Here is a 26,006-nt window from a genome sequence, read left to right on the forward strand (position 1 = left end):
GGAGCAGCCTCGGAGCAGTTGGTGGGAAATCCGCGCAGACGCTGCACGGTGAAGAGGGACGTCACTCCGAGGTAAGCTCAGTGGGAAAATGGCCTATAACAAATCCAGCTCAGATTGCCTGTCCGCATGTACAAGGTCACATGAAGCTGCCTTCTACTGAATCAGGCCCTTGGTCCATCAAAGTTAGTGTTGTCTACTCAGACCACCAGCAGTGGGTCTCCAGGATCTCAGGCTGAGGTCTTTTACATCACCTCCTACCTGATCCTTTTAACTGGAGTTGCCTTGGATTGAACCTGGGATCTTCTGCATATCTAACAAAAGCTCTGCCAGTGAGCCACAGCCCCTCAAAAAAACCTTTTCTGAAGTAAAGGTCTTGAAATGAAATGGTAACTTTACATGTGTCGTGCTTGTCCACTTGGAAGTGGTACAGCTGTGAGGCAAACAGGGTAACATAATGTGTAAGAAAAAAATTGTAGAAAAAGCCCACCAGGAACTCATTTGCATAATAGGTCACAGCCCCTGACCATTGTTTCACGCAGGGTGCTTTGTTTAAAAAAGCCCAGCAGGAACTAATTTGTATATTAGGCCACACCCCCTGACACCAAGCCAGCCGGAACTGTGTTCCTGCTTTAAAAAAAAAAGCCTGGTATTAGCAATGCTCACTGTTTATTTGTGGGTAAAGAAGTAATAGGCATATTTATTACAGAAGTAAAGAATATGGACTGGATGTAGTCAACTTTTCCACATGTTAGAATGAGAGAAAGGTGTTGCCTTTGATGACCAAGAGATCACAGGAATGGGACCTGCATGGATAAAAGTCAGGTGGGATGGGAGCTGTAATGAGGAAAGGAATTATCCAAGACTGACCCAAAAAACCTGTGTGTGTCCAATACTATCTGTGCAAATGACTAAAGCTTCTTGCAGAGACTGTTCAGTAATGGCAAAAATGATCAGTACGGAAATTAGCCGTTCTTAAAGATATACATTACAGAAGATAAAACATGCATTCCATATGTGAAAAACTGATGAAGGCACTAGTTTTATGAGCTCTGTTTAATTGCTATTACTTTGTGGTTATTATGAATGGTTAATTTTGACACCTTGTTGACACTTCTTATTACTCCTAGACAAATTGTACGTGGTCAGATAGCGACTAGTTTGGAAGAGCATAACCCAAAAGAGTGTGCCAAGCAGTTCACTCAGTGGGGGAAAATGCCTGAGTGTCCTATACCACAGTTTTCTGGAAATCCTCCTATGGTATGACATTTTTAGAAATACAACCATTAAATACAGTTATTGAATATCTCAATTTTTGCATCAAAGAACAAAGGACTGAACATTTACCAAAAACTTGCAATGCAACCCTAAGAAAATATATATTCTTCTATATCCACTGAAGTCCATGGGTGTAGAATGGTGTAACTCTGCTTAGGATTTTTTTGTTATAGTACTACCAGATCAATACTTGCGTGTGCTCTTTCCACTAACTAATAAGTGTGTGTTGAATGTGTAATAAAAGAAAAAGAAATAAATTATAAGTGTGTGTTTGGACAATAACTTGGCCTAGGGCAAGGTTCATCTTTACCAGGAATAGACTTCAGAAACTAACCTTTGTATCAAGTAATTTCCTAAACAGATTTTAAAAGAAGTTGTGTGCTGAACACAGGATGTGGTATAATGTGCTCTATATTGTTTTGTGATGGACACAGGTTTGTTGGACTTAATTATTTTGGTCATGTGTGTGTTTGTGTATATATACACACACAGTCTCTCACACACACTACCATAAGAGTATATTTAACATAATTTCATTACTGCAGACTGTTTTCCTTTCCTTGCTTGTATATTGTTTTTCTTTCTTTGACAGACATGGAAATGGGTAGTGGGTCCAATGATTCTATACCTCTGTGAAAGGATGGTGCGGTTTTGGCGGTCACAACAAAAAGTTGTCATTACAAAGGTATGCATCATAAAAAGTGTTTTACATCTTTTTTTCTGTTTAAACCAATTTTATTATACTGCAATATATTGTAAAAATACTTATAAAAATTAATACAAGTACATTACATTTTTCTCCTCCCCCCCCTTCTCATGACCTCTGATGGTGTATTTTAATTCAATTGCTAAAAATAAAAGGTAATTTTATCAGTTAAAGAATATTCATTTAAAAAATTCTTAAAACAAGAAGAAAAAAGGAAAGAAAAAACCCATACGTTATAATTATAATCCATCTTCATTATAATCCTTTAGTTCTTATTAAAAAAAGTTAAAAAAATATGTTCACATAGTTTCGCTTTTTGACTGTAGTCCATTTATTATTCCTCTAAAGTTCAACTATTGTCAAAAATCGCCAGATATCCTTTAACCTTCCATTGTTTTTCAACATATTTTTGAAATTTTCCCCACTCATTTTTAAACTTCTCTAGATCATATTCTTTTAAGATTCTTGTAAGCTTGTCCATTTCACTCCAATGCATAAGTTTTGAAGTCCAGTCCCACTTTTCTGGTATTTTATCTTGCTTCCACATCTGTGCATATAATGTCTGAGCAGCTGAAAGCATGTACCAAATTATCATTCTATCTTGTTTCGGAAATTTTTCCAGTTTACAATCTTCTAGTACTGCTTTCTCCTGCAATTTTTTTATAGTGGAATCCACTGTATCAATTCTTGAGTCTTGGTCTTTCATCTTTTCTTCTACCTCCTGCACTTTCTTTAATGCTGTTTGGCAGTCTTTCCTAAGATCCTCAATTTCTTTTTTGATTTCTTTCTTAATCACCTCTGCACTGGATTCAATATCTTTTTTAAATTCCTTCTTACTCTCTGTTATTTAATCTTTTATTACTTTTGCCAGTCTTGCCTCCATGGCTTCTATTGCCTCCTGCCATTTAGACATTTTTGCTTCTTCAAGTGACCTAACCCTCGTACGAATCTGCTTTGCTTCTGATTTATGCACAGACATCACTGCCTGCCCATTGCTAAAACAGGCTCTGAAGTTGATGTCACCAAATCGAATTTCAATTACACAGTCTTATAGATTAGAGTATGCCCTTTTAGATGAACCAAAAATCGCCGTTCCCAGAAGCTCCTAAATAGATTAATTTTTTAAAGTTTTATTTTCTTCAAAATGGCATCCATGGCTTTTCTTAAAGTGTTTTACATCTTTTACCTCCATTGAAAAATTTCTCTTATAAAGATAGATTCAGGTGGGCAGCCATGTTGGTCTGAAGCAATAGAACAAAGTGGGAGTCCAGTGGTACCTTTAAGACCAACAAATTTTTATTCAAAGTGTGAGCTTTTGTGTGCATGCACACGTTGTCTGAGGAAGTGTGCATACACATGAAAGTTCACATTTTGATTAAAAGTTTGTAGGTTTTAAAGGTGCCACTAGACTCCCACTTTTTTCTCTAATGGTTAGCATCCATGAGGACAGATTCTGAAAAAGGAGTGCTATTTAAACAGGCAGTATACAGTATCATAAGAACATAAGAGAAGCCATGTTGGATTAGGCCACTAGCCCATCCAGTCCAACATTGTGTCACACAGTGGCAAAAAAAAGCCAGGTGCCATCAAGGAAGTCCATCAGTGGGGCAATGACACTAAAAGCCCTCCCACTGTGCCCCCTCCCAAGCACCAAGAATAAGGAGCATCACTGCCCAAGACAGAGAGTTCCATCAGTACGCTGTGGCTAATAGTCAGTGATGGACCTCTGCTCTATATGTTTATCAAAACCCCTCTTGAAGCTGGCTATGCTTATAGCTGCCACCTCCTGTGGCAGTAAATTCCATGTGTTCATCACCCTTTGGGGTAGGAAAAGATTCAGAATCGTTCTGATAAAATCAGATTGATTTGACAAACATCAAATGGCAGTCTAAAAATTAATCTTGCTTTAAATCAGACCCATGCCAATTACAAGTCCTCCAGACTTGTCACATTCCTTCCAGCCCTTCTTCTTGGTGCCCTTATCAAATGTAAGTAGGTGTTAGGGTTGCAGGAACTGTAGGATATCTGTTTGTGACATGGCCACTGCTGTGCTTGCTCAGAAGTCTTACAGTTCTAGCCAGACCTCTCAGTGCTTCAAGATGATTTTAGTAAATTGTGGATGGGCCAGTGGAGAGAAAGCAGACTCACAGCAAGGCTTGAAAAGGTTAATTCCAGGATCAGCCTGGACTTGGGGGGAAATGGAATCTAATGTTATTTGATTCACAGGAGAAGGCAGAACCCAAGAGATCTTTGACTTTGGATTCCACAATCACACTAATTTTATAGACATGTAACATTCCTTCTCACTCCTGGAAAGTTGGATGGGAAACATTAGAAGAAAAGCAGGGGGGGTTTCTCTGGCAATGAGAAGCAAGCAAGGTGATCAGGAACTCTACAGCACATAAACAATACTGTTCTTTCCTGTCTCTTAGCAGCTTTAGAAAGCAGAACAGTTGATGGTGGATGTAATTTACTCACTCATAGTGACCCAGGCAAAACATGAGGAAAGATTTTTTTTTTTCTCCCTTTGGCAAAACACAACATATTCTATTTTATTAATTTTAAGATTTCTTCCTTCCCTGTGTTCCAGTGCAATTTATTAGCTTAAAATATTTAGTTATTTACTTCATTCATACCTTGTTTTTCTCCTCAACGGCGACCCAATCAAGCTTACATCATTCTCCTCTCTTCCATTTTTGATTATTTAAATGGCCAATTCCTAGCACAAGGATTCAATTCCTCCATTACACTCAAGGCTGAGAGCCAAGCTGCACTTTTGGACAAATCATATGATACACTGTTTGTGAAATTGTCCCATTTCAGACAGTGCTGTGAGATGAATTTGTCTGTTTAAATGCTTTCCCTATTAAAGAAACATCCTTCACATAGAAAACTAGCACATATTGAAAGAGTTTGTTGACAACCACAAGTTTGCTTGACTAGTATGAAAAACCACAACTTTGAACCCTTGGTCTCTAAGCAATATATAGGTTAATATTACATCACTCTCGAACCTTTGAAATCCAACCCTAAGGTGTTTCTAGTCCTCTGAGCAATCTCATCCAAAAATCTCTGTGACATAAGATCAGTTCATCTGATGCCTTCCAGTATGACCTTATTGCCTGAGAACCAGACATCTAAGAAGGTGAGTTAGAATTAAGAAGGATAGTGCAAGAGTGACGTGTGATACTTATCCTTTAAATCTTACCCTCCCTTGCTTTCTGTTTCCTCTCCTTGACACACAGTTCCATAAATGATATGAACATACCCTGGTTGCTTGGTTATTGAGAATTCTTGGGCTCAGTAAGGGGACCACATAAATAACAAAGAGGTCATACAGGAGGAAAGAAAGTGCATCCCCATTAAGGAGAAAAGTGACAGTACATGTTTGTGTATACGTATGGCCCCCACCCAGGGCTGGCCCTAGACTGCATGGCACCCTAGGCAAGGCTAACTTCTGGTGCCCCCCTCTGCACTGATAGCATCACTAAGTCCCATTGGGGGGACCCAATTTGTCACCCCCCAGAAGGCCAGCACCCTAGGCAATTGCCTAGTTTGCCTAGTAGCAGAGCTGACTCTGCCCCCACCCAACAAGAGTAATTTGGGTGCTTATCAGCATCTCAGTGCACATCCAAAACAAGTCATCCAAGATTAAGACTGCCAGCATTCCACCATGTGAAGAGGGAACACTGTAATTTTTCATGTGCATTTTCATTCAGTGACTCTGGCCATCTATAACCATTGTCTGTAAAAGGACGTACAGTTTAAGTTATAACATATTGCTAAATGTTGCTACTTCTCCTGAGGCTTCAAGAATAAGGCAGACCAAAATCTAAACATATGCCTTAAATATAATTCCATAGTTTGGAATCAAAAATATTTATGTAAGAAAACATGAAAGCTAAAAATGAAAAAAGATGTCCAAGACATCAATATATATATATGTGTGTGTGTGTGTGTGTGTGTGTGTTAGTTACTGTGTTTGAGTAGATCAAACATGCAGCACTAAAAGTTTTAGAGGAACTCTTTGGTTTAATGTACTTTTTTTTGACAAAACACAATTCCAAGTGAATACCTAGTGGTATTTTGACTTTTTTTCTGGTGGTGGTGGAGGAAAGTGACATCAGGTCACAGCTGACACATGGTGACCCTGAAGCCAAGAGAAGTTCACAGGTAGTTTGCCATTGCCTGCATCTGCAACAGAACCTTTTTAATTATTGTTAAAGCATTTTACATTTATACAACACAAACATTACAGCTCATAGATTTTAAGTAAAATAAAGTATTATATATAAAATAAGCAAGGGAAAAAAAACTATAACAAGGATTAAAATATCAGAACGGTAACTGAAAGGACCTTTTGTCAAGCATGCGGTTTTCAAGAACGAGTCAAGTGGATACAAAACTACGTTTATTGATAGACCGATATGCTCTCCTGATACAGGTTCTTGAGAGTGATACTAAAAATACATTGATACAATTCTTTTAAGGCATACTTCAAAGGATTCCCAAAGGTGGGGGCGAGGGATGCACTCTAACACATAAACTATCATAAATGTATACATTCTCACAATGTTATCAGTGTCTTGTCCTTGCTTTCCCCAGATGTCTCACACTCCCAGACAGGAATGTATGGGAAGGTATTGATTATTCTTTCTCTTGTTAGTTTCGTTTCTCACTACTCTACTTCACAAGCAATAAAGCAAGAAGGGGGAGGGGGGAGAATAACAGAGCTAACATACTTCAGTCCTCCATGATGTTTCACAGACCAGCTTTATGGAGGACCCTAAAACAATTAATTACCATTGGAATTTTACCAATCTTGACACCTTTAAACAACAAAAAATCAGCACTGGAATTAATTGAGGTCCAGGTTTGCAAAGTTCATTCACTCTAAGTTTGTTGGTTTGTAAAATACTGCAGTCCAAGCTCTGCTCACAACCTGAGTTCGATCCCAGAGAAAGCTGGGTTCAGGTAGTTAGCTTAAGGTTGACTTAGCCTTCCATCCTTCTGACGTTGGTAAAATGAGTACCCAGCTTGCTGGGGGTAAAGTGCAGATGACTAGGGAAGGCAATGGCAAACCACCCTGTAAAAAGTCTGCCGTGAAAATATCATGATGCGATGTCACCCCACAGTTGGAAATGACTGGTGCTTGCACAGGGGACTACCTTTACCTTTTTTTAAAAGCAAGTTCTGACTGCTGTAGTGGTAAGGTGTTGCTTTCTTGTGTCATAGGTTGTCATTCACCCCTTCAAAACCATTGAGCTCCAGATGAAGAAGAAGGGCTTCAGGATGGAAGTTGGGCAGTACATTTTTGTCAAGTGTCCTGCTGTGTCCATGTTGGAGTGGCACCCTTTCACACTGACTTCTGCCCCTGAAGAGGATTACTTCAGCATTCACATACGTATTGTAGGGGACTGGACAGAAGGCTTGTTTAATGTTTGTGGATGTGACAAACAAGAATTCCAGGATGCCTGGAAGCTGCCAAAGTAGGAACAAAATATTATTGCTATGGAAATTTTGCGTGAAAAATAAAATAAATGTATTAGCTTAAGCTGACAGTACAAATTATAAACAACAGTTTACAATACAGCCCACTGATTATAGTTGATATTCAGTCTTATCATTCCAAGAACTGCTTCCTGAAAAAAAATTCTATTGATTTACAATTCCCAGTATGTGGTAATGTAGACCCACAAAATCTCTTGGGGCAAAAAGGGTCCATAGGATGTTATAGCAAGAGGGCAAAACAGAATCTTGCATCTTCCTTACTTATGACCATCTGAACAATGGCTTTCATATGGTTAATTTGTGGTATACAAAGGCAACCTGCCCTAGTACTGGGTTTGAGTTCTAGTGTTGATACAAGGATGTGAATTGCAACAGTACTAGAATCCTTGTGTAAGAATCCATATGTGTTCAGCCTATCAGACAAAATCATAAGGTAATTGAGCAGTTTAGAGGAGGGATGGTGGCTCAGTGGTAGAGCATCTGCTTGGTAAGCAGAAGGTCCCAGATTCAATCCCCGTCATCTTCAACTAAAAAGAGTCCAGGCAAATAGGTGTGAAAAACCTCAGCTTGAGAACCTGGAGAGCCACTGCCAGTCTGAGTAGACAATATTGACTTTGATGGACCGAGGGTCTGATTCAGTATAAGGCAGCTTCAGATGTTCAGTTTAAAATAATCTGTATTACAGTAACTGAATTTATGAACACATGAAGCTGCCTTATACCAAATTGGAGCATTGGACCATCACGGTCAGTCATGTCTACTCAGACTGACAGCTTCTCTCTAGGGTCTCATGTGGAGATCTTTCACATCACCTTGATCCTTTTAGCTGGAGATGAAACCTAGGACCTTCTGCATGCCAGGCAGGTGCACTACGAATGAGCCACAGCCCCTCACCAATGTCTTTCTCCTTGTTGGCTCATTAAAATCTGTTCTCCCAAATGGGAATGTTGTAAGAAAGCCAATATGAGTCAGTTGCAACTTACTCCCCAAATGTAGCTTGAGTTTATATTGTGATCTGTCCAAACCATAGCTCTGGTATCCCTGGAGTATCCCTAGATACCCTGGAGATGACACACTGACTTCATAAATGATCAGGACTGTCATAAGCATCTAGGATATTCAAGAGTCAGGACTACCAAATGGAACTGACCACTGAACTTTTAATGCAAAATTGGCTGTGTCTGGCTATTGTTGTGGACTATATCCTTATTACCTCTTACTATCTCTTATAGGATAGCTGTAGATGGCCCTTTTGGCACTGCTAGTGAAGATGTTTTCAGTTATGAAACTGTGATGTTGGTTGGAGCTGGCATTGGAGTCACTCCATTTGCATCAGTCCTCAAGTCTGTATGGTACAAATATTGCAATGATGCCACTAACCTAAGACTCAAAAAGGTATGGGCTCAAATGTTTCTACACTTGCTTCTTAACATTTAACAATGTATGCAGAGAAGGATGTTTTGGATCTCAACTGGTTCAGGAGAGAGATGGGATTGCAAATATTTTAAATGCATAAAGACAAACCCTTGATCCATGTAGTATTGATCCAACATAGTCTACAGTAGAAGTGCAAGATTTGAGTTCATCAGCACCTTAAATTAATGATGGACCTGATGAAGGAAGTTTTGACTCTTGAAATCTTATTGGTCTTTGTGGCAGAACTGTCCTGCTTGGGCCTACCCTCCAAGATTTTCCCAACATCTGCAGAGGTTTTTCTTTCTCAGGTAACCATTGCCATCACCTGACCTTTGTAAGGAATTGCCTGCTGGGAGGGTCAGGACTCCCACCTTCCTTTCCAAGTTCTGAGGCCTTTCCTCTATGTCTCCTGCTGCCCAGTCTGGTCACCACAGGGGCAATGTACTGCCTGGTGTGCCACTGGAGGAATAGCTGCTTGCCTCCTGGTGTTCCTTTTAAAACAATGTGTCCACGATGGTGGAGGTCTGTGTGATACAGGGAACCACTATCACATTAAAAGTTATAAAACATTCATTAAAAAGAAAATGTTCACAAGCATAGCATAGCACCAGATGGAGCAAGAGATTAAAAAGAAATGGGTAAAATGCAATTCCTCTGTCCCTCTCTCTATACATGCCTCACCAGATGTTAAAATATAGGACAGACTCTTTAGCTTAGAATGCTATAGATCTCTATGGAGTTACCATTACCTTATGGTTTCCTCCAGCTGTCTAGATCAGCACATGGTAATGGCTGTCTCCTCTAGACCTAAGTTAAGAGTTCTGTCTGCTCTGATGGACTCAGCACCAAAGAGAGCTTTCTCCTTGCTTCCAGGAGTTTTATCTACTCCCTTTCCCCTCACACTGACCTGGTCAGGCCTGTTCAAGGAAGCTTTCATGAAGTCTCCAGAAATTTCTTCCTGAAGTTTTTCTAGTCAATTCCTCCAAGTCTCTGTTCCCTGCTTGGGATGGGGGGAATGGCCTATCCAATTGTCTTTAGATAGACCTATTAGCATTTGTATGAAGTTGGGCTGAGGTAAGTCTGGAAAGCAACTGAATTGACTTTGCCCCTTCATGCCTCTTCTCTGCTCAGAGAGAAAAGAAACTTTTAAAACTCAGAGTAAAGGTTTTGCTCATTTCCAACCACCAAAGAAAAAATGCATTTTTCAAACTCTTTAAGGTGCTATTGAACTCAAGGCTTGCCCTTGATCCAGGGCTGGGGGGGGGCAGAGAGGGGTGCCGACAGGGGGGGGTGCCAAATTGGGTATGGAGTCCATTGTATTCTATGGGACCATAACATAGAATGGCCCATAAGGGGGCACCATTTTTTGATTCCCCCCCCCCCTCAAAAAGCATGTAGATTCGGTCCTGCCTTGATCCAGAATGTATTTGCATGCAAATGGTGCCAATACAGCATGAGCTTATATGGTGCAGATGAATAAAAGCCTCCATTAACAGAAAGCTGTAGCAATGTCTCCAACTCTATCTCCACCAGCTGTGGGTTCTCCCAAACAAATATATTTTTATTCAAGGACTTCTTGAATCTGTCACTCCAGTGTCATGAAAAGTCCATTATTATACCCTAGTAAACACCACAGGTTTTTTTTAATAACTCAATGCACCACCTTTAATGTCACCAGAGTTCAGAAGTAGGCAAAATGAAGAAAGATGGAGCAATGCTTTCACAGCTTTAAAAGCATTCTGCTTTAGGATGAACTGAGTCATTAAAATGCACCAAAAGCAAACTGAGCAGATTTGTCTCCATAAGGGCTGCTCACTCAACCTGTGACAATGACAAATGGTGCAGCTTCCTCATTGCCTCCTCTTGCATTGTTGCTGGCCAGGTCTGAGTGGTCTCTGCAGTGATGGTGACAGGCAAAACACCCATTGCTTCTGCCTCAGGGGATGCTACTGGGGCTGAATCTGGCAGAAGCACTGTGGAAGGAGGCAATGGATGTCCACCTGCAGTACCAACAGTTGGGTATAAACTAAGGAGCAGAGATGATGGCCAAATTAATCTCTCCTTTGCTCAGATTGATATCCACCTTCCAGGACAGTGATTCACTGGGAAATGGCCAATCTATTCGTTATCTAGCTCCTCAATTAGCCTCAGATTAGCAAATGAAACTACTTAGCCTAACAGATAATCTAATGCTGTGATTGTGTTCATTTTTTTCCCCTTTCAGATCTATTTCTATTGGCTCTGCAGAGACACACATGCCTTTGAATGGTTTGCTGACCTCTTGCAGTCACTGGAGACTCAAATGCAGGATCGGAACAATGCAGCATTTCTCAGCTACAATATCTATCTTACGGGCTGGGATGAATCTCAGGTATACAGTTACAATATTGCTCTTCAACATTATTGAGACTGCTGAATGGAAATAGAGCATAATATGTTGGATGTGCTGACAGTCTTCCACGGGCTTTCAACCAGCAGATGGCTTTCCCAGTCACAGGAAGACTGCAACTTAGCGGAAGGAAATAATTGTTTCCAAAGTGTTGTGTTATGCAAAACTTGTATTTATGAAGATTCAGAGATATACTCAAGGACTTAAAGATAATTTCATTTTTCTTGGCAAAGGAATTAGCATAGTTAAAAAAGATTTCTGAGGCTGTTCCCTGCTACTGCCTCCCAGTGCTAATAGTCAGAGGTTTACTGCCTCTGAAAATGGAGGTTCCCTTCAGATATGTCTGGTAGCCATTGATGGATCTGTCCTTCATGAATCCATCTAACTCCCCTGGCAGTGAATTCCACAGTTTAATTACTCATTAAATAAAGAAGTATTTCCTTTTATCTGTTCTGAACCCTGTTCTGTTCTGCTATGATGCTATATTATTTTATCTTAATTTATTATTTCATCTCTGGGCCTACTGTTGTACTGATATATAGAATACGCCCAGTGGGAATCACCACCTTTGACACATGTGTTATCTGTTTTATTGTATTTTATGGTTTTAGTGTGTAGTTTTTAACTGTTTAACTCTTGTTGTGATCCACCCTGAGCCTGCTTGCGGGAAAGGGTGGAATACAAATCAACAAAAGTAAATAAATAAATGTATTATTGGAGAAGGAGAAAAAACTCCCTCTGTCAATTTTCTCCACCCTGTGCACAGGGAAAATGGCTGCTGTGTGGACAGGAACAGGAAAATCTAGACTTTCTCACCCACAAGGCAGCAACTTGGCTTTATTTAATTTTCCCCAAAACTTTGAGCAAAACAGGTTTGGATCAGGAAAGATATCAGAAACATAGAGGATACCCTGGGTGGTGCACGAAAAAAAACAACCCTGACAGCATTGACCCTGAAGCAGATCAGACATGTAGAAATGTCAAGAGATCCAGTTAGACAATGGATCCAGTTGAGGATGCAAAATATCAAGGCCCTTCCTCAGTTCTTCCACTCTCGTATTACCTCATTTGCTGAAATTCAATGTCATTCTGCTGCGTGCATCAGCTGTACAGCACTGTTTCTTTGGAAGTGCCTCTCAGCGGTCAACCATTAACCTCAATGGATGCTGCACTTTTCTTGTACCAAAATTCAACTTTTTTTGTACCAAAATTCAACTTGTTTCTTTCTCTAGGCTACTCACTTTACAGTGCATCATGATGAAGAGAAAGATGTGATCACTGGTTTGAAACAGAAAACTTTGTATGGGAGACCAAATTGGGAAAATGAGTTCAAAATGATTGCAAATCAGCATCCCAGGTAAATGGTACTTGCAGAAACTATCTTAATTTTATTGTAGAGTGAGTCACTGTCTGTTTCACTGTGTGTTGATTTGGAAGGATCCAACTGCTGAGTGTGTTGATTTGGAAGGATCCAGCTGTTACTGAAAGAGCAGGTGTAGGTAAAAAGAAATTTCACCATAGAATGACGGAAATAACCAGCTTTGCAATGACACAAATAAGATAATCTAAATCCAGGGCTTTTTTTCTTTTTTTTAGCAGGAATGTACAGGAATGCAGTTCCAGCTGGCTTGGTGTCAGGGTGTGTGGTCTAATATGCAAATAAGTTCCTGCTGGGCTTTTTTTTTTTAAAAAAAAACTCTATCTAAATTGATCCTGCTCTTTTAATATTGGCAAGGAGAGCCACTGCATACGATAGTATGGATTCTATGAATCCATTCTGCTAGCAGTGGAGCCTTCCTGTGGCACAAAGAGGCCAACTCTGGTGAAACATTTCTCTTCTGCCAGTGCAAGGCTCTTTGTGCTGGAGGAAAGCTCTGCTAGCAGAAGAAATTCATAGGATCCAGTCCATTGTGGTTTGGAGAGACAGACATGCTTGAATTCTGACCTTGCCAGTATGATTATCAGCGCCGTAACCCTGAACGACTATGTTTTGAAAAGACTTCTGTGTTGGACCAATTCCAATGGGGAAAAAACTAAGCCTGTGCTTAATTTTCCCATTAAAATCATACAGACTTTGATGGGAAATCACAAAATTTTGTATGGATCATATTCAAATTGATTAAATGGCTTTAACTAGTCCTCGCAAATAGAAGTATTTCATTTAACAGGGTAGCAAACCTGTTGGGAATTTCAAAAAATTATGCCGTATTTGATTACATTTACATGGAAGTATTACTAATTTCAATGGGATTTACTTCCAAAAAGCTGTGTTGATAGTATAGGATGACATTATTAGTGGTTTTGACCAAGGTTTTGAGATAAGATTAATAAAAGTTACTAGTTGTTGAACCTTGTAACGATGCATGAGATTGTAGTTTGGATCCAGACTAAATTTTCCAATGATGGAATGGAACTTTCTTGCCTCCTCCCTTCCATAGCAACTCACTGCTATCCAGGAAATGCTGCTCCAAGTGGACAGGGGGCCCTGAGGAATTACATGAGGGGTGTCTGCAGTATGAAGGAGGCAATGGCAGAGATTGCCAGTTCAGTCTTAGATCCAACCATCTACTTTTAAACCAAGAAATAAATACTAAAAACTGCTGAAACATCATGGGATAAGTAATCTTCTTGATGACCACAACAACATGTGACAGGTCACCTCAAAAAGGAAAGCAGTTTATGCTCTCAGATGTAATTCAACAAGTGGTAACAGTGAATGATCAGCTTCTTTGTTTTGCTAAATCAAACTGTGGTCCCACTCCAGATCACAGTATGTTGCCAGTGGGTTGTGCTTGACATTTGAAAAGTACTATTATTACTTGTCAGACAATCTCATGGGTGTTTTGGGTTCTAAAGTGTTGTCATGTTGGGCCTTGTAATAGAGGCTTTCAGTATCACAAATATAGTTAACTTTCTTCTGTAAATTGCTGAAATTACAATATTTAGCACTTGCAACATTAATCCTTTCTTTTCTCAACAGTTCAAGGATCGGCGTTTTCCTGTGCGGACCTGAAGCCTTGGCTACAACTTTAAATAAAATGAGTATTAGCAATTCAGAAGCTGACCCCCGGGGAGTACATTTCATATTCAACAAAGAAAATTTTTGAAAATGTGTGTCCTCCAAACATTAAAATAAAATGGCTGGGGTTTAGCACTATGGACCTTAATACAGCAGATTACCTTCTCACTAGAATTTTGCCCCAGTGTAACCTAAAGATTCTATGTTTCACTTCTGTTAGCTTTTGCAGTATGTATTAATTTAGCAAATGACCTATTCCCTGGCTTTAAACTGATAAGACTTTCCCTTGCCTCATTAATTTTGCAGACCCTGAAAATGGTGGTGATAAACTGCAGATACCAGGACTGTAGAAAAAAGTAGAGGATGACTAAAGTATTGCACTGCACCTAAATAGAAAGCAATCAAAACAGTGCTTTCATACAGGAAGGAGAAGGTAGTAAAAGTTTAAAAGCTATTCCTAAATATCCAACACTCTGTGGAAAAACTTGTAGATGGCCAATTACATCTACATGAGCTTCAGAAAGCCCTTCTCTTTAAAGGGATACAAAAGTGCAAGGAGATTGAAAGTAATAATATATCCACCCACTTATATTGAACACTGGAAAAATAAATGTCCACCTGTGGTAAAATAATTGATTGAAGATCTTAGAACTCTATCAACATTTGAAGCATTTCACATAGATAACAATTGTGTATGGACTTCTTTTTAAATATTTATAGACACTTATGTGTAGATCTGCCACCACTGTTGTTATATTTTTGCCTCTAGTTGAATGGTGAGGTTAGTAGCTAGCAGCTTTATACAAAGGAAAAGTCAGTTTCTCTATTAGATGTCCTAACCCCATATCTGAAAGATATTTCCAGCCTGTTTATTCCTAAGAATGATGCATGATGACCCTAATATTTTGAGGTTATTATGTTGAGTTTATGTCTTTGCGTTGTACATAACATTTTCAATAAAATGGTCTAATTATTACAGTCTACTTTTGTAAGGTCCATAATAGAGAACACTAGGGTTGCCAGGTCAGGGTTGGAAAATACCTGGAGACTTTGGGGGTGGATCCTGGAGAAGGTGGGGTTTGGGGAGGGGAGGGTCCTCAGCATGGTACCATGCCATAGAATCCACCCTTCAAAGCAGCCATTTTCTCCAGGGGAGCTGATCTCTGTCAGCTGGAGATCAGTTGTAAAAGCAGAATCTCTCCAGGCCCCACCTGGAGGCTTGGCAACCCTAGCTGGAGGCATATCAGTTTTCAATATGTGGGTTATTCAGGGACTTGGCATTTGGTTAGATGGCATTTATCTTAAAATGGCAACAGTTTCATATGAGTCATATGATTGAGAATGACTACTAAGACAATGAAATAAAAAGTCCTACCCATGTTACTTCCTTTGCCTTTCTGCCTTCCAACTCATCATGTAAAAAAATAACCAAAAGCCTCTTGCTTAACAGATCTCTAGTTCCTCTTTTCAAGGGAAATTCCAAAATGATAATCATTGTATTGTACCATGTTCCTAAATAGGCGCTCTTAAAAAATATCCAGTTATTTTGACACAGTATTGTGGTTTGTTTTTAATAATACCATGGGAGGTACTAGAAAGGGAGCTTCCTGATCTGCATGATACATTCATTTTAATTTCAATCAAGCTAAAGTTGCACATTTTTAAAAATTCCTTGATTCTGTGTATGTCAAATGTATGTGCAAAAGCATAAACTGTTAAAAGTATGCATGCTTCTTTGCTTAGTCACAGCAAACAGAAACCATGCTGGATGCAGAGTAACTTCCAACTTAGCCGCATACTACTTTCTCATACATCTGTCTCAAGTGAACAAAGCCTTACAGTTATATAACAGGTGTACTATCAGTATCACAATCTAAATTAAATAAGTTCCAATATACTTCCGTACAGTACCTCAGCTATACGGACCATTCTGATCACAAGATGGAAACTGGAAGTGTGAGGCTTGTTCATCTGCCAGAAAGTGTCACATACAGAAGAAAAGCAAAACAAAATTTACTTAAATTTAAAAACCTATCCACTTTATAATAACCCACATCTACATTAATGACTGCTCTGTTCAGATAAATGGAAGCTGTTTTCATGCATGATGTTAAATATGGAACAGCTGTACTGCTGTTTAAAATTTGAAAATCTTAGCAAAGGAACAAATGAAATGCATTTTTCTTACTTTAGTGCAGGAGTTTTGAGTGTACCTCTAACTAATGTATTGCTTGCTCATAAAAATGAATTGCTATTTGATCTATTTGTTCCATATAAAGCCAGAGAGTACAGCATTAAGCAGCATAGGAAGAGTGAAGATATTTAATAAATGTATGTTATCCAGTGTAAAGCATGTTGCAAATGTCCAAACTTACATTGGCAGGAACAGTACAACTGAACATAGCTGAGCTCCCTATATTTCTATTTCAGAATGTTATTCACAAATAAGAAATGTAGAAAGAATAATTGTGCATTCCTTCAGAATCCACTGAAGAGTTTCTTCACACAATATATGGTTAACTTAAGGAATTCATGTTTTTAAGCTATGATGAGGGCCACTAGCCAGCAGCAGAAGTTTTTTTAAATTATATGTTTAAAATATTTATAACCCTTCTTTTCACCCAAACAAATGAGAGCCAAGGCAAGGAACAAAATAAAGTCAATTATAGAATTTTTAAAAATTTAAAACCTCAGAAAATTAATAACAGCCAGCAACCTCAATAAATAAATAACATTTAAAAAACCCTCCCCTGCTATGCCCTGTCCAATCTGAAATGCAATCATGCAAATCCAAAGACCCTCTTTAAAAGTTCTCATTTACAACCCTAACTTGAAGTTTTACAAAGATGGTCTACCTTAATTCAACTGCAAGACTGTTCCATCCCATTGGGCTATAGTGGCCATTGAACCAGCATGTGAATGGTACACACAGAGGTGAGACTCCAAAAAGCAGACTGCTGCTTGTGGAACACATGAACTTGGCATGTGAACAAAGCTACTAACAGTGGGAGTTAATCAGGGAGTAGATAGAGATAACCACAGAGGCGGATCTTTAAACAAGAGACAAATAAAGCCACTATGTAAGTTCAGCATTGGGCAAAGACACTTGACCATGTCACATTAACTTTTTAGGTATGGGACCCCTTTGTGCCCTTAGCACCCTTAACAACCAAAGCAATTATAAAGTTAGAATACCAGCAGGGATTCCAGACATCGTAGAAACTGTTTAAAACAATGGTGATTGAGGCTCAGATAGAATGCATACTTCAAATCAGAAAGTTACAAAGAAGACTAATGTCCAGATGACATACATTAGAGTGTTTAAAAGTGGGTCCAGAGGGGATCCAGGAAATTACAGGACAGTTAAGCCTAACATACAGATAAATTAGTAGAAACTGTTATTAGAAAGAGAATTATTAAACACATCAAGGAAAAAGTCTGCTAAGGGAAAATTAACCTGGCTTCTACAAAGGGAAGTCCTGTCTCACCAACCTATTGAAGTTCTTTGAGCAGGTTAACCAGCACATAGATAAGGATGACCTGGTAAATATCATAGACTTAGACCTTCCAAAAGGCTTTTGACAAGACATTCACCTAAGACTACTATGTAAACTGAGCAGTCATGGCATAAAGAGACTGCTCCTCCCATGGATTAAAAGTTGGTTAAATGGCAGTGCAGAAAGTAATAATAAATGGGCAGTTTTTGCAATGGAGGGAAATAAGCAGTGGGGTCCAACAGGGATCAATATTGTGACCCATGCGATTGAATTTGTTCATAAGTTATTTGGACTTGGAGCTGATAGCAACGAAGTACTCAGGTGATACTAAATTATTCAGGATGGTGAAAACCACAGTGGATTGTAAAGAGCTACAAGAGGATCTCTCTAAATGGGAGGAGTCAGCAAATGAAGTTCCATGTAGATAAGTGTATTCCATGTAGATAAGTGTATAAGTGCATACTGGGGGGGGGGGGTGGAATCCTAATTTTAAATATATGCTGATGAGTTCTGAAGTGACTGAGATTGAAAGAGATCTTAGGGTTTTGGAATGAAAATGTGGGTCAGTGTGCTGCAGCAGTGAAAAGGTCACAAGCACAGATAGCTTTAAAATGGGTTAGGCAGATTCATGGAAGAGATCTATCAAGGGCTACTAGCCATAGTGTCAGAAGGAAGCCTCCATGTCCAAAGGTAGTATACCTCTGAATATCAGGCCTTGGCCTTGATGTCCTCTTTGCCCTTCAATGCAACTGTTTTGGCTGTTGTTTGGACCACTGCTCTGATCCCACAGGCTCTGACATGCATGCTTACAAGATGGAACAAATGTATATTTGCTACAAAACCTCACATTGGAAGAGATGGTCTTTCACATACGTGAGTCCCAGGTAGTGAAGGGCTTTAATGATAAGCAAAAGCACCTTGAGAGGAACCCAGAAACAAATAGGCAATGAGCATAGTGACCATAAGATATGTGTGGTGTGTTCCCTGTGACTATCTCCTGTTAATAAACAGGGCCATCACATTCTATATCAGATATAGTTACTGAATTGTCTTTAAGGGCAGCCCCACAAAAGGTACGTTACAACAACCAAACCTTGGGACTATTGTTATTTGGAAGAAGCCACAGAGAGAGATAGGGTTTAGTATTTCCAGCATGCCTTTTTTATTCATTAAAACAGGATTCCTCCCAAGCTTGCTTTATGCGCAAGTTGAGCAGAACTAAGAGAGCCATCTTGGTGTAGTGGTTAAGTGTGTGGACTCTTATCTGGGAGAACCGGGTTTGATTCTCTTCCGCTCCTCCTCCACATGCATCTGCTGATTTGACCTTGGGTCAGCCACAAGTTCCCTCAGAGTTGTTCTGCTCATGAGCAGTTATGCAGAGCTCTCTTAGCCCCAGCTACCTCACAGGGTATCTATTGTGGGCAGGGAAAGGAGACTGTAAACCACTCTGAGACTCCTTCAGGTTAAAAGGCAGGGTATAAATCCAATATCTTCTTCTCTATTGAAATAAAACAAATTGATTTGCTGCTGTTGAATCTAGTTTGGTCTTAGCTTATGAGATTAGTTAGGCAGATTCTGCCTCTTGGTTGTGACAACAAAACACTGAACATCCATATATAGGGACACTATAACTTTGATTGTCATCACATATCTCTTGTTCATTACTCAAAAAAACACTGGATTGATCTGTATGGGAGATAAGAGGCCAGGCAAGGATGTGACGAACCAAGAACAAAGAGTTCTTCATAGCTAAGTCAGTTTTGATATCATATAGAATTTTTCAGATTATAGAATCTTTCAGAAGTCAGACCTCGGATTCAGCAGGAGCTCACAGGAGCACAGATCCTGAACCTTTCTGAGAGTTCCACCTCCTCCTTCCCACCTTGTCCCTTGAATAGTATGTGCAGCTGCATAACAATCCCTGGATGAGCTCCACCACCTGTTTTTCTACAAAACAATCCCTGTCAGAAGTAGTTGCAATATGGGCATCAGATGCTCAAAGAACAACTGTCAGAAATTCCTCTGTGTGCATCCAAGTTCTTGAGCTTGCCTAAAGGAGCTCTAGTTCCTGGCACGTGTCCTGGACTAGCTAAATTTGCACTTATTTGCAAAAAAGAAGTCATTATACTCTCAGGCCAACTTTGCTTCTTTGTATCTGTTACTTTCACTACCCCTACAGAACCCTCACACCCCATCTTCTGTAGCAGTTGGCCTGCACATGTACTGTGCAGGTTCTTGGGCCTTTCAGGTTCCCAATAAATTTCCTCTTTCTGCTCTCAGGATTATCACTGAAACCGAAGGGTGATGAAAGTATGATCATTTCACAACTACAGAGCACAATGACATGAAACTACTACTTCCCCAAAGTAGCACAGGTGTTTCCTTGCTTTGATGGGGGGGGGGGGGCGGCATTGTTAATTTTGCTTACAGGATACTCTTTCTCGCTGGTCCTAGCACTCATTTTCGTCTGTGGAGGTATCTTGGAATTTAATTTCAGTCTTGTGTGTTATATAGAATGTAATTGTTATAGATTTGAGTTTGTTTAGTTAGCATCAATAGGCCTGAAATCTGCTTATGATTTTCTGTAACAACACTAAACAGGAACATTTCATTCCCACAGTGCAGTCATAAGGGCTATCTGTAGCTGTAGCAGCCAGGCACTGGCATACTCATTGAGCTGGTATTCCACTCCATAAAGGGTTCTGGCAGAGACCAGGAGACAGGAAAAAGACTAAGAATGGGGCCATACAAACTGCAACCACTTCAGCATCCCTAGCAACTACTCTGTCATGTTCCATACAGGGCACAAGTGCAATGGCAGGGCTGTGATGGACAGGGCAAACAGAACCAATCACAGGCTGGGAGGATCAAGAACCCAGCCTTGTGAATGTCACAGCTGAGGGAGGGGAAGGCCATGGACTGCAGGGCTCTTTCTGCATCCTCAAACTCCTTAAAGGAACAGAGCCCTGTCTAACAGTAACAGGGTTGCTGACAGAGTTAGCAAGGGCCCCTGTAATCTCTCACTGGCAGTGATCCCAAACAGGTCTAAGACTCATATGGTCCAAAGGCAGCAATCATGAAGAAAAGGCATGGAGAGATGGAAAAGAGTGTGCCCAGTCAGGTGTCCACTGCTCACCAGCAGGGGTACCTCCCAGCAGCCTGGCCATTCTGCTAAGGATGCCCTTGGTGGTGGAGCAGGATGGGGTCCACCAGGGCAGGCCATTGTGCGGGGACCAGGAGCACCACTAAAAAAACCAATAGCCTCTCAGGCACCTGTCTATCGCTGACATTGCTTATGACAACCAGCAGCCCCTCCAGGTGGGGCAGCTGGTGGAGGGATGGGCTGTGCCAATCCTGGGCCCAGGACCCTAGCAAGAATCCTGAGTCTCCCACATCCCTGAGGATTGAACAGCACCTGAGCCCTGAGGCAGCTGCCTGCCTCCCTTAAGAGCATACTCCTCACCCTCAGCCACCCCCACCCTCATTCAAGACATTGAGTCTGTCCACTGCATCAGCTCCCCCCAGGTGTTGGTTCCAGGGACCTTGCTATAGCTAGCATCCGGAGGATGACTATCCTCACCATCACAGTTTGTCTTGAAGGGGACAGGCTGTGAAGATGGTCCATGACATCAGCTGTGAATGTCAGAGAAGGGGCTGGTGGGGGGGGGGGCAGAAGGGGCTGAGTTGTCAGGGCCAGATGTAGCATGTGACCCCATAGACACCTAATCTCTTTCATGCCCAGGGTCTGCAGCCTGTGTGCTATGGTTTGCCATCCCATCTCTGACCTCCAGCTCCTCCAGGTCTGGCACAAATGAATGAGTGGGTGGGGTACTGGCCATGAGGACACAGCCTTTCTCCTCTCCCAGCACTGAGGCTGGTTCCTGGATACTCAAAACACTGACTGTCCTGGCTGAGTGAGTCATCTGCAGCAGAGAAGGCCAAGTGTGTGCAAGTAATGAGGGGGGTGGGAGCAGTGGGGAAGTTGCCACCCTCTGCCTAGGGGTCAGCTGTGGCCAAAAGCACCCCTCACACCCACTGGACAAAAGCCACCCATGCATGGTATCAACATACCCACAATAACCTCAGCTCTAGGCATTTCCTCCTCAACCACCTGCTTGTGTAGGATACTCTGGCTGTAAGGACATGCATGCATTTCTGGCCATAAATCATTCCAGCGTGGACATCTCTGCCCATGTTGCATGACCCAGGGTAAAGACCCAATCTGCTGCCATGCAATTGAAACATAGAAAAAAACAACTGCACCTGAAAACAAAACTATTAAATAACTTATATATTACTATTGTTTACACTACAAATACAAAATACAAATAGATACTTTCAAAGGTCCAGTGTCTCTTAAAGCAACAAGAAGTTCTTTCTGTATGACTCCTCACAATTTTTTCTTCTTTAGTAAAAGTCACAAAAAGTCCAAAGTTTAATCCATAAAGAAGAGTCAATATCCAGAGTTCGGCTCCAAAGGGTAATTTTTCTTCACGCGGTTGCCGGCTAGATGATCCATGTTATGCTATACAAAGCTTTTTTTGCGAGCCGAATAGGAAAGGAAAGGTCCCCTGTGCAAGCACCAGTCGTTTCCGACTCTGGGGTGATGTTGCTTTCACAACGTTTTCACAGCAGACTTTTACAGGGTGGTTTGCCATTGCCTTCCCCAGTCTTTTACACTTTCCCCCCAGCAAGCTGAGTACTCATTTTACCAACCTCGGAAGGATGGAAGGCTGAGTCAACCTTGGGCCCGCTACCTGAATCCAACTTCCGCCAGAATCGAACTCAGGTCATGAGCAGAGAGTTCAGACCACAGTTCTGCAGTACTGCTGCTTTACCACTCTGCAAATAACAATCTTACTATTTGCCGTGGAAAAGTAAAAGAATTACAACCCAAGCCATCATCATTAAAGAAAGAACATTATGAAACAAACTTTCAAAAATACCTCTCCAAGCATCACTTTTACACGCCCGTTTCTTTAAACATTTCTTTTCGAAAGACAGCTTGATTTGCACTCTCACGCAAATCACATTCAATAAATCTCACGCAAATCACGCATAATCACATTAAAGGAACCATACCTATTAAAAAACTCAACAAACTAATTACAACATGTACTCCGGTAACTACTTAAATATAGCATGACAAATCATTTGATTGATTCAAGCCAAAGGGTTCTATTGAGTTGAGGCGATGAATCCATCAAGCCTCTTTCTGCAATAAAATCCTGTGCGGAGCACTTGAAGGCATGGTGGTGAGCAGTAGCCAAACTGCTTCTGGTGGTGGCGATGGCCACATTGACATGTTCCACCACCAACATACACTGCAGCACCTTCTCAGCTTTGTTCTAGTTAGACTGCTGGTGGATATCACTGCTGCCACATGCCACCATGGCCATGCCACTTGCACACAGAGGAATGCAAAGGCAGAGTCGGGCACCATGGGAAACATAGGACTTGAAATTGCACCCTATCTCCCTCCACACACATGATGGACACCAGGTAGCAAAGAGATGTTGAATGGGACAAAGCCCCTGGGGAAGGGAATAGATAAAGAGGGGGCCTTGATGTGGGGTCGAACTGCTGGAGCCAGCAGCCCTCAGACTGTGCTGCTAACTGCCTCTCTCTCCTCACAGGCTGGGCCAGCCTTCAGTAGAATGGTGGCCCCTACTGCCACATCCCCCCTTGCTTGGGATCCATCTCATCCACCTCCTGCCTACACTGTATGTTCGGGTCATGCGCCATGTTGGAGGAGGTGGTGTGCACTGCTAGTTGATGCTGCAGCTCTCTGACAGCACTTGCCTGGATCATTTCTGCCTGCTCGAAGCCCTTTGTGAGGAGTTCAGTCCAGCATTCCAGGGCAGGCTCCTGCCCTTTTACCATCCCTGTCCTGCTGAAGGTGCTGATCTCCTTCTAATTCATAACCACTGGCTCCTTTCAAAGGGTCATGGCAGAGGTCCTGGAGGTGTCCTTGTTCTCAGTCAGCTGCTGCCTTCACAGCTTCCTGGACGCCATGCTGAGCTACCTCTAAGAGAATGAGCAGTTCCCTTCAGACAAGACTGAATGGGCACCTCTCCAGGCTGGGTTCACCTTATTATTGCTGTTGTTGTTATTATTAATTGGACTTATGGATTGCCCAGTCTCTGCTATTACAGGGCTCTAGGTGATGTACAGCAATGATAAAAACATCAACATGAGATAAAACATCTAGATAACTTTTTTTGTTGTTTGCGAGATTTCCCAACATTGTGGGGGCTGTGGACAACACACACATTACCCTCATTGACCCCTAGAGGGAGCTGTGGGTTTACCACATATGGCATCACTTCTACAGCCTGAACATCTAGGCTACCTGAAACCCCCAGTGCCGACTTCATAGCCAGGACCTACTGCCAGAGGTAAATCTTGGAGGTGCTGCCAGACCCCTGCTATGTTTGGCAGATAGCCATGAGAGGGGACCAGTGGCACCTGTACAGTCAGCCATAGCCACCCCAAGCATGGGCATCCCTAAGTCAGAGCCCATGTTATCAGGTAGCCCTAAGGGGTAGTCATGGATGGGGTGGCAAGAGAGTGGTGTAGCAAGGAATGTGGATCTCCATCATGCAGTTAAAACCAAACAGAGATTCTAGCTGATTCCGCATTTAGCGTTTGCCTCCCTTTTGCTCTGTGGTTGTTCCATGCAGGCGTGATTTCCCAATTCCTCACTAAAGGATTTCTCCCGGATTCAATTCCCAATCTGTTCCGTGTGTTCTGATTCCGCATTACTGCTGCTCCCGGAGTTTCCCCCACAATCGTAGCAATTTCCCCCTCCCTCATACGTTTCCCCTTTTTTTTTTTTAACACACATGCATGTTCGCATTGCAACGCGATCGTCACATGTTTTCCTTTCGCCCTGCCATTGGCAGGTTATCTAAGCCCTGGGAAATCTGAGTCGGCAATCCACCATTTTTATCCACACACGCTGAATGTTAAACACACAGTTTTCCATTAAAAACTATAACAAATTACAAATAGATGCATGAAGGTGGGGGGGGGATTTATGTCGAGGGGTTAAGGGAGAAAGTTTCCCCAACCTATCAAAAATATAAACCTATAAACACAATCAAATTCCCGTTACCGTTTGAGGCCATATTGGGGGGGGGGGATTGATAAAGGTGGCAATCTCGCATCTTTATAGTAGTTCGTGTAACATCGCTATTTATTTAGTTGCGTTGTAACGATCTTATTTGAAAAAAAATTATAATAGTCAGGAGTGATTTAATCGGAGGGGGGAAGTAATCACAATGCAATGACACATTATCAAAATCATGTGGAATATCATAAAGAATGGGGGTGGGTGGAAGCAAGGGATGTATTCAGTAAAAGAAAATCGCATTACATCATTATATATTTTTCGCATTGTAACGCGAAACATGATTTGTTTTTAAAAAATTACTTTATTTCAGGAAAATACTGGATAATTTTCAAAGGGAGTAAAATTAAGGAAGTATGACAAAATAACTGGGAGGATCATGGGCGTGGAGTTATGTGGGTGTGTTCTACTGATGCGAGAAGTTTGACAAGTGCATTGGCGTGAGTTCCACACATAAATTTCGAGCCCCGAAACCGCATCAAAAATAAACTTCTCGCATTTTGAGGATCTCCTAAATGCGGGGCGACACCGCTTTGGAGGCAGGTCAAACTGCCGCCCCGGGTCAAGATATGCGGAAACCAACATCTGCCCCGGGGGAAACACAGTGCCGGAGTCGGAGCAAAGGCTAATGCAAAATCAGCCACAGTTGCAACACAACACAGCCTTTTTTGAACTGCAGATTGTGAAAGGTCTGATGTCTCAAAATGCCACCTCCCAGGGGTCATGGGGAGACAGATCAAGCCTTCCCTGGCACAGCATGGCACACCTTCCCTCAGAGCAGCAGAGTTGCAGATAGAAGAGCAGACTGGTGCAGTGCTCCACCCCAGGAGGCAGGTTTAGACTACTGACTGAGCAGAGTTGGGGGGGGGGGGTACAAACCATACTCTGAGCTCTGAGATCTCCCTGTTGAATCATCACCTGCAGGAAAGCAAAACAGACATGTGCAGTAATGGCAACTGTGTACAAGTGCTGCGGTGGACTCAGCTGTGGCTGTGGTGCTCCAGCAGGGACTGGAATTCCAGCCCCAGGGGGAGGGAATTTTATTATCTTTCTCTGACAGG

The 26,006-nt window shown here is 41.4% G+C and overlaps 1 protein-coding gene across 1 annotated transcript in view; it reads left to right on the forward strand.

The window, feature by feature from the left end:
* The window catches only part of LOC132568371 (cytochrome b-245 heavy chain), a 31,653-nt gene extending 15,953 nt beyond the window's left edge, over positions 1–15,700 (forward strand). The window contains exons 7-13 of the mRNA XM_060234111.1: positions 1,128–1,257; positions 1,868–1,960; positions 7,217–7,470; positions 8,725–8,887; positions 11,133–11,279; positions 12,530–12,654; positions 14,278–15,700. Of these exons, the coding sequence (XP_060090094.1) occupies positions 1,128–1,257; positions 1,868–1,960; positions 7,217–7,470; positions 8,725–8,887; positions 11,133–11,279; positions 12,530–12,654; positions 14,278–14,404 (1,039 nt within the window). The 3' untranslated portion in view covers positions 14,405–15,700. The remainder of the gene's footprint in view (positions 1–1,127; positions 1,258–1,867; positions 1,961–7,216; positions 7,471–8,724; positions 8,888–11,132; positions 11,280–12,529; positions 12,655–14,277) is intronic.
* The last annotated feature ends 10,306 nt before the right edge of the window (positions 15,701–26,006 follow it).

Source organism: Heteronotia binoei, chromosome 3 (assembly GCF_032191835.1).
Source record: "Heteronotia binoei isolate CCM8104 ecotype False Entrance Well chromosome 3, APGP_CSIRO_Hbin_v1, whole genome shotgun sequence".
Lineage (NCBI taxonomy): Eukaryota > Metazoa > Chordata > Lepidosauria > Squamata > Gekkonidae > Heteronotia > Heteronotia binoei.